The following is a 12,494-nucleotide window of genomic DNA, read 5'->3' on the forward strand; positions in this document are numbered from 1 at the left end:
AACCATTCAAAACAAAAGCCGAGGCCCATGGCATATTTAAAAAAAAAAAAAAAAAAAAATCTCAGTTATTCAAACAGATGTTCATCCACCAGCGTGGCTTTCCGTAGGAAACAATTCAAGCTGGACGCGCCGTAAGCGCACGCCGCTCTACGGCACACATGCCTACACACCGCGCACAGCCGGGCGGGAGCAGCGCCTCGCTCCAGCCACTCCGTCCGCACCGGGCCTGGGTTGGGAACGCGCCCGGTTGCCCCTCGGCCTAGCTCCGCTGCCTGGTTGCCCCTCGGCCTAGCTCCGCTGCCCGGTTGCCCCTCGGCCTAGCTCCGCTGCCCGGCTGGTACGGGATGAAACGCAAGAAAGTTGAAAGCACGCAGGCTGGAGCGGTTTGCAAGCCTGCTCCCCCCACGCGCTGCAATAAAAACCCAAATTTTATTTTCCTCTCCCTTCAGCAACAGTTCCCCTCCGGACCTCGCCCTTCCCCCTTCCCCCCCCCCCCCCCCCAAATATTTTAAAATACACTGAAATACTTTTCCTTCTCGAGCCCCAGCCAGGGAAAAAAAAAAAAAAATAAACCTCCAGATGGCAAGTATAAACCTTCTGCTGGGGTTATGCACAAAATACCAGACACTTTTTTTTTTTTTTCTCTGAAATAAAGCGTTTCTGTTGGAGGGGGGGAAGGACCGGAGGCAGTCGGCGCAGGCAAGTCCCTCCAGCGCGGGCGGGAACGGGGCTTTTTGGGGCATTTGCCGTTATTTCACGACTACTTTGGGAGCGGGGCGGGAGGGCCGGGCCGCGGGGGGAGCCCCGCTCGCTCCCGCCTCACCCCTCTTTATCCTTTTTTTTTTTTTTTTTTTTTTTTTTTCTGCTTTGCACTACCTTTCGACTTCACCCCAAACTTTGCAACCGGACTTTCGGGAAAAAAAAAAAAAAAAACAAACCAAAAACCCAAAACAAACAACACCCCAAGCCCTCAAAAAACCCCAAACCCAACGAAAAGCCTCCAAACCCGGCTTCGGTGGCAGAAGCGGCCGCGCCCCCCCCGGCCCGGGCCCGGGCTCCGGCCGCGCGGTGCAGCGCGGTGCAGCGCGGAGGCTGCTCGTCCCCGCCGCCCTCCAGCTCGTCCCGGTGGCACCGTTAATTGCCGCGCCGGCTTACCGCTTTCCCATTATAGTAGTACATCAAAGAGTTGCCGCCCATGCCGGGGATCGTGTATGCGCAGTACATGGTCCCGCCGCCGTCCCCCTCCGCTCCCGCTCTCGCAACTTTTATTTCAAACTCGCTCTCCCTTTTTTCACAACAATTCCTCCACTCGCATGTTCCCATATGGCCGGGCCAGGCGCGCTCAATATGCAAAGCAGGGCGAGACCATTCGCCGCGCGGGGGCGGAGGCTGCGCGCCCCCCCCCCCCCTCCCTCCAACCTTCTCCCCCCCCCCTCCCCGCTCCCCGCGCCCGCGCACCGCCCCGCGCCCGCGCACCGCCCGGCGCGCTCCCGCCGGCCGCCCGCGGGGCCGCGGAGCCGGGCCCATTACCGAGCGGAATACAAATGCGCTTAATTGCCTCCCCCTCTCCCTCGCCCGCTCCCTCCGCTTCTTTTTTTTTTTTTTTCCCCCTTCTTCTTTTTCTTCTTCTTTTTTTTTTTTTTTTTTTTTTGTTTTAATTTGATTAAAAAGCGAGTGGCAGGAAGGGAATCGTATGATGCACATCTAATAACTCCGCCATCTGTCCGTGCTGCTGGCGCGCTCCCAGCATTGTGCGCAGCTGCCGCGGCCCGCCCGCGCCGCCCCGCGCAGCCCCGCGCAGCCTTCCCCCCGCCTTTTTGGGGGGGGTTAAATAAGAAAACACCCCACCGCGCCGGGCCCGGCCCGCGAGTGCTGCTGAGACCCAGCGCCTCGGCTGCGGCAGGGGGGTAAGGGCAGGAGGAGGAGGAGGAGGAGGAGGAGGGTACCCCCCCCCCCCCCACGTCGGGACTCACTTGAGCTTGCCAAATTCAGAGCATCACAGGAAAGGGGGGCCCCTGGGAATTGATCCCAAATGAAACTAAATCATTTGCATATGCCGAAGCAAATGCCATCCGAGCATACAGCCAGTCTCCGGGCGCAAGTTTAATAATTCAAAGCACCTATTTCCTTACTCCTCGACGTGGTAACGCGCCACATACAGTATTAATCAACGCCAAAGAGATGGGGATGTCAATTCCGAGCTGTCGTCTTGGGCGACGGCAAAGTTTTCTTTCATACTTTCCGCCCGGATCTATAGGGTCTGCGTGCGTGGCTGCGTACGTGAAGGGGGGGGGGGGGGGGGCAGGAGGAAAGAACGAGCAGAGGTTTATCTATCTCACTTGTTCGGCGTTTATTCGGGAGGTCCCCAGAGGTTTGGGTAAACAGTACTTGAATTATAATCACACATTTCATTCAAATTTCATGCTTTGAGGATTTTTTCCTCATTAGAACAGTTAGTTGTCAATCTGACACGATCACATTTGTAACCTTTAAACCACCCTCGGCGCATAATACATAAGGCCCAAAATCCCAACTACTACAGGTCAACGGGCAACAAAACGCTCCGCAAAGCCCGGGCTTGTCGCGGACGGGCAGAACGTTTATTTACTACCCCAGCAAATCTACTTTATAAAACTAACTTCCTACAAACGTGGCTATTAACGCTCCAGAGGTGAAAAATAACAAAGTGCTTTGATCGTTTCTTAAAAACCCCCCACCCTCACGATGTTTTTAATAAGCACCTAGAAATAAAGCCCCTTCCTCCCTTCTGCGTTGGCAAACTGCAAAATACGCTATTTTCTCTCTTAATAAAAGCTGGAGTTTCACAGCTCCACACAAAGTTATACAACTAGCATTACATTTTAGTACAAATTTTACCACAAGATTGGATTGGCTGGACCTTTAAATCATCGAACTTAATCGCTTTCCTGCCACGGAAACAATCCCCTAACTCCAGCAGAAGCAGCTTTTTCTGACTGGCACTAGATAATTCCATACGTTTCACATGGCTATAGGTCACGGAAATGGAGAGGGACCCGCGTCTCTGAAAAGCAACCCTTGACTCGTGACCGATGTGTCACGAAAACGACTGCAGCCGATTTCACTTTGGTTTTTGCAGCCTCGGAGTGGGGAAGAGTCCAACATAATTTGGATCCTGTCATATTAGTGCTCTCGTTCTCCTGAACGGGAAAGCTTCAGTATAAATATATTGCACCTAACGTGATAAGAAGTTAATGTGGTTTGCAGGGAGTAAGCCCGTAACTATAACATAATTCTCGCCACGTGACAATAAAAATTAATTACTTTACCGTATCGTATTTGCGTTCGACACATACATTGAGATAACTTTAATATATTTTCCTGCCTCGCTCGGGAACTTGTGATTTTCCCGGATATTCTTCCTTTTCTCTTTGTCGGAAATAGAAATGCGTATCTTACGTAGAATTCGTATTATTAATAACAGCCAGGAATACTATCGGGGAGACACCCGGCCGCGTGCCGGGCTTTGAAGCCACGCAAGGCAAGGCTACGGTAGTCCTCTGCCACCCACCCGCCCTTCCCGCACCTCTCTGCCCCGGCAGCCCCCCGACGCAGCCCTGCTCGGGAGACCCCCGTGGCTTTCGGGGGTGCGGGTCGGCCGCCGGCACGCTGGCACGGCCGGGGACACGTCTCCAGTCCAGCCGCGTGGCCCGAGCTGGGCGCCTGGCTAACGGGAGCCCGTTGATTAAAAGAGCAAACCGCTAAAAACGTAAGGGGAGTTATCTGACGAGAAGCAGCCTTTTTAAAAAATTAAATCTTTGGTGGCGTTTCAATCTCCAAATGCAGCGCTCTATGGATTTGCATCTGGCTGCGACACAGCTACGTCGGGGGTTTTCGCTGAACCAGGCAAAAGCAGTTGTTCTGCGCTGGGTTTTGCCGTTAACGCGGGCTGCCGGAGAGCCGAGCTCCCCGGCAGGACTCGGCACCGACAAGGCGAGGATTTGCCGCCGGGATGCAGCTCCGGACACGCCGGTGTGAGGGTGTAGGGGGACGCTGCAGGTGCAGCTGTGCGGGACCCCCTGCAGACCCCCGCGCCCGCATCTGCGCTGCCGAGCAGCTCCCCCCGCACACCCACCCGCCGGCGGGCGTCAGGCAGCGCCGACGTCTTCCAGCCCTTGCCACAGAGTGGTGCCGGCAACGCTGCAATTACGTCCTTCGTCTTAACGAGAGGTTGGCGGCGTGGAGACGCCGAGGCGCGGGCGGGGAAGAGTGACGTGGGGACAGCGCGTCCCACCGCCCCGCGCCGCTACCGGGCACCGCACCGGCCTCCTCCCGCGAGGAGGAGCGGCTTCCCCGCGGCCCTGTCTAACCAGCGTCTTGTCTCCGTTGCCCCAAAGGTACTTGTTTTCCACGTAAAGGGTCAAGGATGAGTATCGAAACCTCTGTTTTGGTAAAAACGATGTTATACTGTACCCAGAGGGAACGCCACCGAAGGGCAGGGGGCTTTAAACTACATACAACCTAACAGATGCCCCAACTGCTCTGATAACGCATTATTTCAGCACTTTCTATGTTAGGCGTCGTTCTTTCAGCATCTTCTAGGTCACAACAGAACGAGGCTGATCAGGTGTAACTTATCCACGCACTGATGGTATAAATACATTCCCCGAACACAACACGGCACAAGCAGGGACAAACTCAGGTCAATACGTCACCTACGTGGCGTGACACAGCAAATGCAGGATGCCATGGCACACGGCCGTGTTGTCAGAATCCAGTTACTTTAGCGTTATCTAAGCGAATAATTTCTTTTACGGCCATCCTGTTCCATTTTCCCCTTGCACCGCTGGGCACCCCAGACCAGCCACCCTGGCAAGGTACGGCAAACTGGTGAACAGGCAGAGAAAAACCAGGTGGGGCTGCCTAGAAATAGTGCTGTGACCTCTGAGATACAATTTTGATGCTTTGGGGTGTATATATATATATATATATATATATATATATATATATACACACACACACCAAAGCATCGAAATATATATACTGCTGTGTATATATATACATATTTCGAGATATATATATATATACTTGCTTCCATTCTCTCCTTGCTTCTCTAGTGTCAGATCCCAGTGGCAAATTCCAGAAGAGGGTGAGGAAACATTTCACAAATCCAAGAAGAAAAGAAGAAGAAGAAGGAGAAGGACAGAAAGGCGGGTTCTGCAGCTCCCGCAGGAGACCGTCTCTCCTGCTCCAGGAAGGGAGGAGGGAATGGACCCCTGCTTTTCCAGCAGCATTTTCAAGATAGAGAATTTGGAGGGGGCCTCATCCGGTGAGCTGCTGAGCACCTGCAACGGACGCTGCAACGTATGGCTCCACCACCGCTGCAATGCTGCTGCAATGGATGGCTCCACCACCGCTGCAATGGTGCTGCAACGGATGGCTCCACCACCGCTGCAATGCTGCTGCAATGGATGGCTCCACCACCGCTGCAATGCTGCTGCAATGGATGGCTCCACCACCGCTGCAATGCTGCTGCAATGGATGGCTCCACCACCGCTGCAATGCTGCTGCAATGGATGGCTCCACCACCGGCACGCCGCCTGTCTGGAAACAGACCCTCCAGAAAGTCACAGCAAAAGGATGCGGGAAGGAAGAGACAGCAGTCACGGTCCTGACACGACTGTAACTGAGGTCCTCAGCAGAGGAGCAAAGGAAGGGAAGCTGTCTGCTGGATGACAAGCTTCCAGCCACAAATTGAAACCGATAACGGTGAAATATCAAGCAAGACGACTAAAATAACCAGTATTCCTCTAAGTCCGGGTCACTTGGATAATCTCATCCTTCTTACACAAATCCTTGAGTGTAGTTATTAAAACGTACCCACCGTGGGTGGAGAAGTGGCTCTGAATGCCCAGATGTGAAGAATTTTACCCAGCTGTGGCGTTTTGCCCCGGCTGAGTGACCAGGACCTCCACTCAGAGGTCCCATGAAGACATGCCCCACCTCACGCCCCACCAGCCTTTTCCAAGCAGCTTCTCTCCTATTTAAGGAAAACAAAAAGAGAAGCAAACCCCAGCTCCGTTGCCCAAAGCCAGGTCTAATTTTAGGAGATGCCAGAGCGGGACTAAAGGTTTCTTAAAATCCCCAACTAAGTACCTGCGCAGGGACCGCGCCGGCGGCGGCGGCAGCAGAGCCCAGCCCGGGACAGCCCCGGCGCCTCTGCCCGCAGGGGACACCAACCAAACCAGAAAGCTCGTTCGGATGCTGGAGAAACACAAGAACAAGTCGCACCATATTTACCTTAAACAGACGTAAAGGTGGGGCACGTTTTCGGTAGCACGTGCCGGGGCCATTTTCCGGTCTTGGTTTCAGAAGATCCCGAAGATCATCCCGTTAGAGATGAACCTGCTGAACTCTAGATGACGTAATTTATAACCGTCTCTTTTGTAACTATTGCAACTAAAGGCAACGCTGACTTTCCTACGTTTTTGTACATTAATATTCTCTCCTCTCTCCCCAGGAAGAGGTTCATATTCAGATACTTGTGCACCATAGACTGAATACAGTATAAATATCTAATTATACAGATGCTACATGAATAAATCAGATCCTAAAAGTCACAGTCTCTAAAAAGCTACTTTAAACCAGCCAAATGTGGATACATCTGCTTTCATATTATAGACTACCTACTGATGGCAATCCTAATCAACCCAATAATCCTACGCCTTGTTTCCAGGCTCGTCTGCCAGGAGGAAGCAAGCCTTTTTCCCAGCACTGAACTAGCTCCTCTCTTTCTCATTAAGGGGACAAACTCTCCACCAGATGTTTTAAGCGGGTGCAGCTCGTGGAGTGGCCCTGACGGCTGGTTATTCCAGGAGAGAGCCTGGAGCGAAGAGCCGGGACGGCCGGCAGCACCGTCTCAGCCTGCTTCTGAAGGACTCGGGACTGACCCAGACAGCATCCACGGCCACGCCGGCATGACGGTCCTCGTCCGCAGCAATGCTGCGTGCATGAGTCGGGTCACCCTGCTAGTACCTGGACCTTGCTAAATTTTCAAATAATTTCAATTAAAATGCATTCGCAAGTTTTTTTCTACATTGAAACGGTCGGTCAGACGTGACTCGCGGGCGGCAGGGCGAGCGCCGATCCCACCGAACTCCTGTACCTTTGTATGGGTCGAACACGTTAGACGGGCACATCTGCTGTATCCAGCGCAGGTTTTAAGCAAATTGCCCTTTCAGCAGTGACTGATTCGGTGACATAATTGCACGTGCTCCTGTTCTTGCACTGCAAACACAAACTAATGAGCCGAAGTGGGTGCTGCGACTGATGGTTGGAAGCCAGGAATATGGCAAAAGAGATCGTCTGAGACTGCCAGAATAGAACATCTCTGCAAGCATCCGCCAAGTTTAATCCGTAAAATATCAAACTTCTTCTCCTTTTACCTCAAATGCTACGCAGGCTGTATTTACTACATAGCACGTGAAGTTAATAACATAATAAAACCTTGGATCAAAACTAGCTATTGAAAACCAAACAGGCATCCAGTGTTTGCTTTCCAGATAAGGCCATTTTAGCACACGGTCGAGTTGAGCACATCCCCTCAGCTGCGGGACGAGCTGGCCGGGACCCCCGGAGCTGGGCAGGGCACTGGGGGCAGGTAGGGAGGCACCGGGCACCCTGGCTTAGCAGCCACCTTCCATAAAAGTTATCTTACCAAAAAAAAAAAAAAAAGCATAGAAACATACTTTACAGTTAATCTATTTTAAACAAAACTGTCTATCTAAAATACCCATTTGCCACTAGGTTTATTTTTGGCTACGCTGCTTGTGAAAAGCCAAGAGAGAAACTTAAACCACATGGGCCAGGATTTCTTTGTGCAGGCACTATTGCCTGCACTATTGCACCAAGGCACTATTACCAATTTTCACCATTTTATCTTGAGTATCAGAGTATTTGGTGGGCTTTCTTTGCTGGAAAGTCAGAGCTGCTGTAGTCATCCCTTACAGGATGATCTCAGATTTCGTATTTCGGAGACTAAGCTCTAACTCCGATAAGCGTGGAGGAGAGCTGGGAAAAGGGCACCCCGAGGCAGAAACCCCCGAAGGCTAATAAAACCAACCCAATCTTTACTATTTTTAAAATCTCGTGATTTATTTGTTTTGTGGATGGGAGGGCGGCTGACTCACGGTATCTGAACCTTTGAGGCGAGCAATACTACGCCAGGTTCTCCACGTTGCTCTGGCACCGTATCAGGCCCTACAATGATCGGCATCGGGGTTACCAGCCCAAAGTCAGGAATTCTGCTGGCCTAGACGATGGGCCCGAACATCCCACGGGCTTCGATTCGGGATTCACTACGGAAACGGACAGGAAAGTGGGTTAAGGGTTCATTTCTGACTTTTTCTTCGTGTTCCCAAAGCACACAGGGTTAAGTGACGGGAGGTTTGGAAATTTGCCTTGGTTTGGAGGTTTGCATTTGGAAATTTCAGTATCGTTGGTCTCAATATGAGCCTACGGCCGTTGTACCATAGTTGAGAGTCCACTGGAGAAGTATGGAGTAAAATAAACGAACGGAGTAAGATTTTTAATATTTCATACGGTGCTGAGCAGTTCGATTGTACGCACCACACAATAAACGAGTAATTTCAGATTACAAGGGATTATCTTTGCTTTTGCAGTTGAAGTACAACCTAGAGCGATCAGCGCTGCAGTTACCGCTCGTGTTGCTTTACTAAGAGGTTTCCACAAGTTCTTGGCCAATTGTTCTCCATCAGCATTAGCTGCCATTACAAAATAAATAAGCGGTTTTGAAGCATAAGGCAATCAAGGACCTGATCTTATGTTCATTCTGTAGGAAAAAAAATCACACTGTAATATAATGATTTTCATTAGTAACAATATATGTTCTCCCAAGTGGGTTCAGTGGTTTATAACATGATAAAAGACCTACTTGCACCAGAACTTCAGAAAGAATTTATATATATGTTATGCTGTTGCGCAACTATTTTTTAAACCAATACACAAAAAAAAAGGAAAAAAAAATGTGGAAAAGGTACGACAAAGTTGTGGACACCATGCAAATGGCCACACGGCTAACGTTAAGAACCAAAAGGTGGCCTCTTTTTCAGTCACGTGCAGCAATTTGCCTACATAGTAAACCGTTAGCAGAGCTGATCAAAGCACTCAAAAGCATTTCTCGCTACCCTCCTCTCTCCTAAACGATCTGCAGGACTGAACATAGATGTGGGATCCTGCAAACTCGGATTCGTTCCCACTCTGCCACAAGAATCTGGGGAGGGAGCGGGAGAGGAACGCTGCTCCTCATTTATTGCACATTGCCATATGGAAGACTTTTCAGCTGTTACATAGTTAGGCCTCGCAGCCCCTCTATCTAGCAGTTAAATATTATTCTGTCGCTGTTTCCCTTTGTATAGACGGAGAAACCGAAGCTCGGAGAGGCCACGGGCACCGCGCCGGTGCTGCAGTCACATCGAGTCACCGGTGCCAAGGGGATTAGAGGCTGGGCTCCCCGAATACGCTCCGCCGGCACGGGGCCGCCCAGGGGAACCTCGGGCTCTCTGCCCCGACTACAAGGGAAAATACGAAGTACGGTCTCCCCGGTCCTGGTAACCGGTGGCCCGGCCACATCGCGACGCACAAGGGATTTGGGAGGAGCGCGCGCCTGCGGCAGAGGAGGCTGGGCTGCCACCGCGGCTCTGAGCTCCCGGGGATGCTCGGGGATGAGGAGGTCACGTTCACACGTGTGTAACTTGCTCTGAAGATTAACTTTGTACTTGAAAATAACCCCCGACCTCAAACAGCCAGACAAAAGTAGGGGTAGAGAGGGTGCCCTTTTGGAAAAAAATCAGAAAACGAGGTAAAATCCTTTTGCGTTGCCCACCCGCGCGCACGACCCTCCGTACCGAGCAATACGGTTTGGTTTTGCTGCTGGGTGCAAGGATGGGTAATACACAGAAAGATGAAGTGGCTGGTCCTGAAGACCTCAAGGAATTAGGGAGGACGCAGGCAAATTGGAACCCCGGTCTGCCGTCACCCTGGGAAAGCAGCCCGCGTGGAAGGGGAGATGGGCAGGGGAGGTGGAAGTGGCCCGGGGAGAGGTCTGGTCAAGGTGGAGACCACGAAACTGGGACGCCGGCTCAGAAGAAAGAAGGGCGGGCCCTGTGCAAGGCTTTCTTTGAGGATAGTGCTCAAAGAAAGAAAAGAATCTGGAATAATAGGTGTTTAATGAACACAAAACGCTGCTCGGTGATCCCAGCCCCTACCCAGAGAGTCTCCCCACGCCTCGGGGAACATCAGGGCTGGGGCTTCCCAACCACGCAAACGAAGCAGCCCCGACTGCTGGGGTTGTGGTTCGGACTGGGGCAGTGCCCACGTCACCCGACAAGCAAAGATGGCATTAAAAGGGTTTTATAACACCTGAAAGATTTCTTCTGTCCCAGCTCTGGACATGCAAGAGCAGCTCCGCCGAGCTGCAGCGCGGGAGGGCCTCTAGCACGTAGTAGGTGGCTTGGTGTTTTATCAGTTTTATCTCTACGTTAAGAAATATGGGAGATTATTCCCGAGTCAAAAATCTGTGTCCTGCCACAGCAAGCTTCACCTGATATTCTGCCAGAGCTTTTTTGGTTTTTTTGTGTCTCATTACTCATGGTTACCTCTCCTCCCCTACTAAACCACATCATTTCTCTTCCCTCGCGCTGCTTACGCCGAGTTGGCCTTTAAACCCCGAGCACGTTGCAAAATTTTGGAAGTCCTGCTCACTTTCCAAGACAGCAGGATCTGAACTTAGTGCTTCAACCTGGCTCCGGCACACGGGGAGAGGAGCTAAATCCAGCCCGGCACTGGGGCGCAGGCGGGCGGGCTGCAAGGTTTGCCGGAGGTTACCGAAGCACCGGCATGAAAAGCAGCAGATCTTTCCCAAGTCTCAGCTCTCTGCCTGCCGTGCCTGACTGGGCTGTAACCAACGTTAGCATTTTTGCTTCTTACGGTCTTTCTTCCCTCTCTTTGCATAAAATCGTTTTGTCTCTAGTTCTCCAGGAATATCACCCAGAGGAGGGAAACTGTCGGGTATCTATCTTTCCTTGGAGATCTTCAAAGAAAAGATGTTCTCTGCAACATTTGTCAATTTTCCCGTTAAAGATGAAGAATTTAGCTTTCAGAGTGAGTTTTAACCCTTCGGATAGTAAAGCTGGATTAGATGCGATAAAGGTAACGTAAAAAGCAGTAGACAGTTGCCTAGATCGGGCACCCAGGTGCAACGAGAGCACCGCGCTCCTCCGCGGCACGCTGCGAACGCGGAGGCGTGCTCCGGCAGCCGCGGGTGCTGCGCGCGGTGCCTCCACGACGGCGGCGGGGTGGGTTTACGGTAATACGGAGCAAAGATCTGGACGACTCTCTACATAAGGGCACAAGTCGCGCTAATTAAGCGGCTCCTGAAATGGCGTGTTTGTGGTCGACGTACAGCGCGCGCGGTGCACAGCCCGCATCGGGAGCGAACCGGGGCCAGAGATGTTAGCGTACGCGGCATCTGCTAACCGCAGGGCTGAGTTTACCGAATTTAGCCTGGCCTTACAATTTTCTCGCTTTTGTAGATTTGTCCGTTAATGGTATTTGAACATTCTTTTGTGGTTTAATACCGACTTGCACAGTGCGGGAGGATAATTAGTGGTAAGTATTAAGCAGTTTATGTTCTTCTGTGATTAGAGAATAAGTCTGTGAGGTCTTTGGGCGCTAGCTCCACGATGTTTTATTTTTGCTGTGTAAAATCCTTCAGGAGAAAAGGGTGTTTGGACCTTTGATCTCATTGGGCTTTTCACAGTGAATGATGTGCTAAAATATATCTTGCGACCTGACTGGCTGGACTAAGGCTGTCAGGCTGCTGGGTCTTGTGAAACAAAGTACGCGGGTTTGGGAGTAATTAGGGCCATGCAGTGGTTTCACTGTGCATTTTATAGTATATCAAATATGCATATTATTTATTTATATACAAAACGCACGCACTTAAAATAGTCAGCAAACCAACTGTAAACACAGACATATTACGGAAGAAACCTCTCACCGAAGCGACACGCTTACACTTTCCCATGAACTTCTCCTTTCTGCAATCCCAATTACTACTTCAAAAGCACATTTTCAATTGCGTGAATCCAGACGCTATATTAAAATACATATTTTTATACCACGGCCGTTCCTAGAAGCCTCTCTCACCCCGCGCTGCGCCGGCACCGTGCCGAGCCGCAGCCTGCCCTGACGGGGTCGCAGCCCGGATGAACAGAGACAGCCAAAAAAAGGCACCCAGAGGTGAAGCCGCTTGCCAGCAAACTCCCTGCCAGGTAGGCAGCGAGCGGGGGGAGCAAGGTCCGACTTCCCTGGTGCTGTTTCCTCACGCCGTACCATATTCCCATCGACTGCTCAAATTCACACTTAAATGCCTAACACGTGTCAGTGCCAACTTCTATAACAAAATATGGTTATTTGGAAGTCCTCGGCAAGTG

The 12,494-nt window shown here is 51.4% G+C and overlaps 1 protein-coding gene across 15 annotated transcripts in view; it reads right to left on the minus strand.

Moving 5' to 3' along the window:
* The window catches only part of TCF4 (transcription factor 4), a 243,761-nt gene that overhangs the window by 70,836 nt on the left and 160,431 nt on the right, over nucleotides 1-12,494 (minus strand). Inside the window, exon 1 of one of the 15 annotated variants that reach the window (XM_075489133.1) lies at nucleotides 1,156-1,344. The exons of 13 other annotated variants lie outside the window; for them this stretch is intronic. In XM_075489133.1, the coding sequence (XP_075345248.1) occupies nucleotides 1,156-1,323 (168 nt within the window). In that variant the 5' untranslated portion in view covers nucleotides 1,324-1,344. Of the gene's footprint in view, nucleotides 1-1,155; nucleotides 1,345-12,494 lie in introns of those variants that run through there. One more of the 15 variants, XM_075489132.1, reaches the window with a different exon arrangement.

The sequence above is a fragment of the Mycteria americana genome (assembly GCF_035582795.1).
Source record: "Mycteria americana isolate JAX WOST 10 ecotype Jacksonville Zoo and Gardens chromosome Z unlocalized genomic scaffold, USCA_MyAme_1.0 Scaffold_30, whole genome shotgun sequence".
Classification (NCBI taxonomy): Eukaryota; Metazoa; Chordata; class Aves; order Ciconiiformes; family Ciconiidae; genus Mycteria; species Mycteria americana.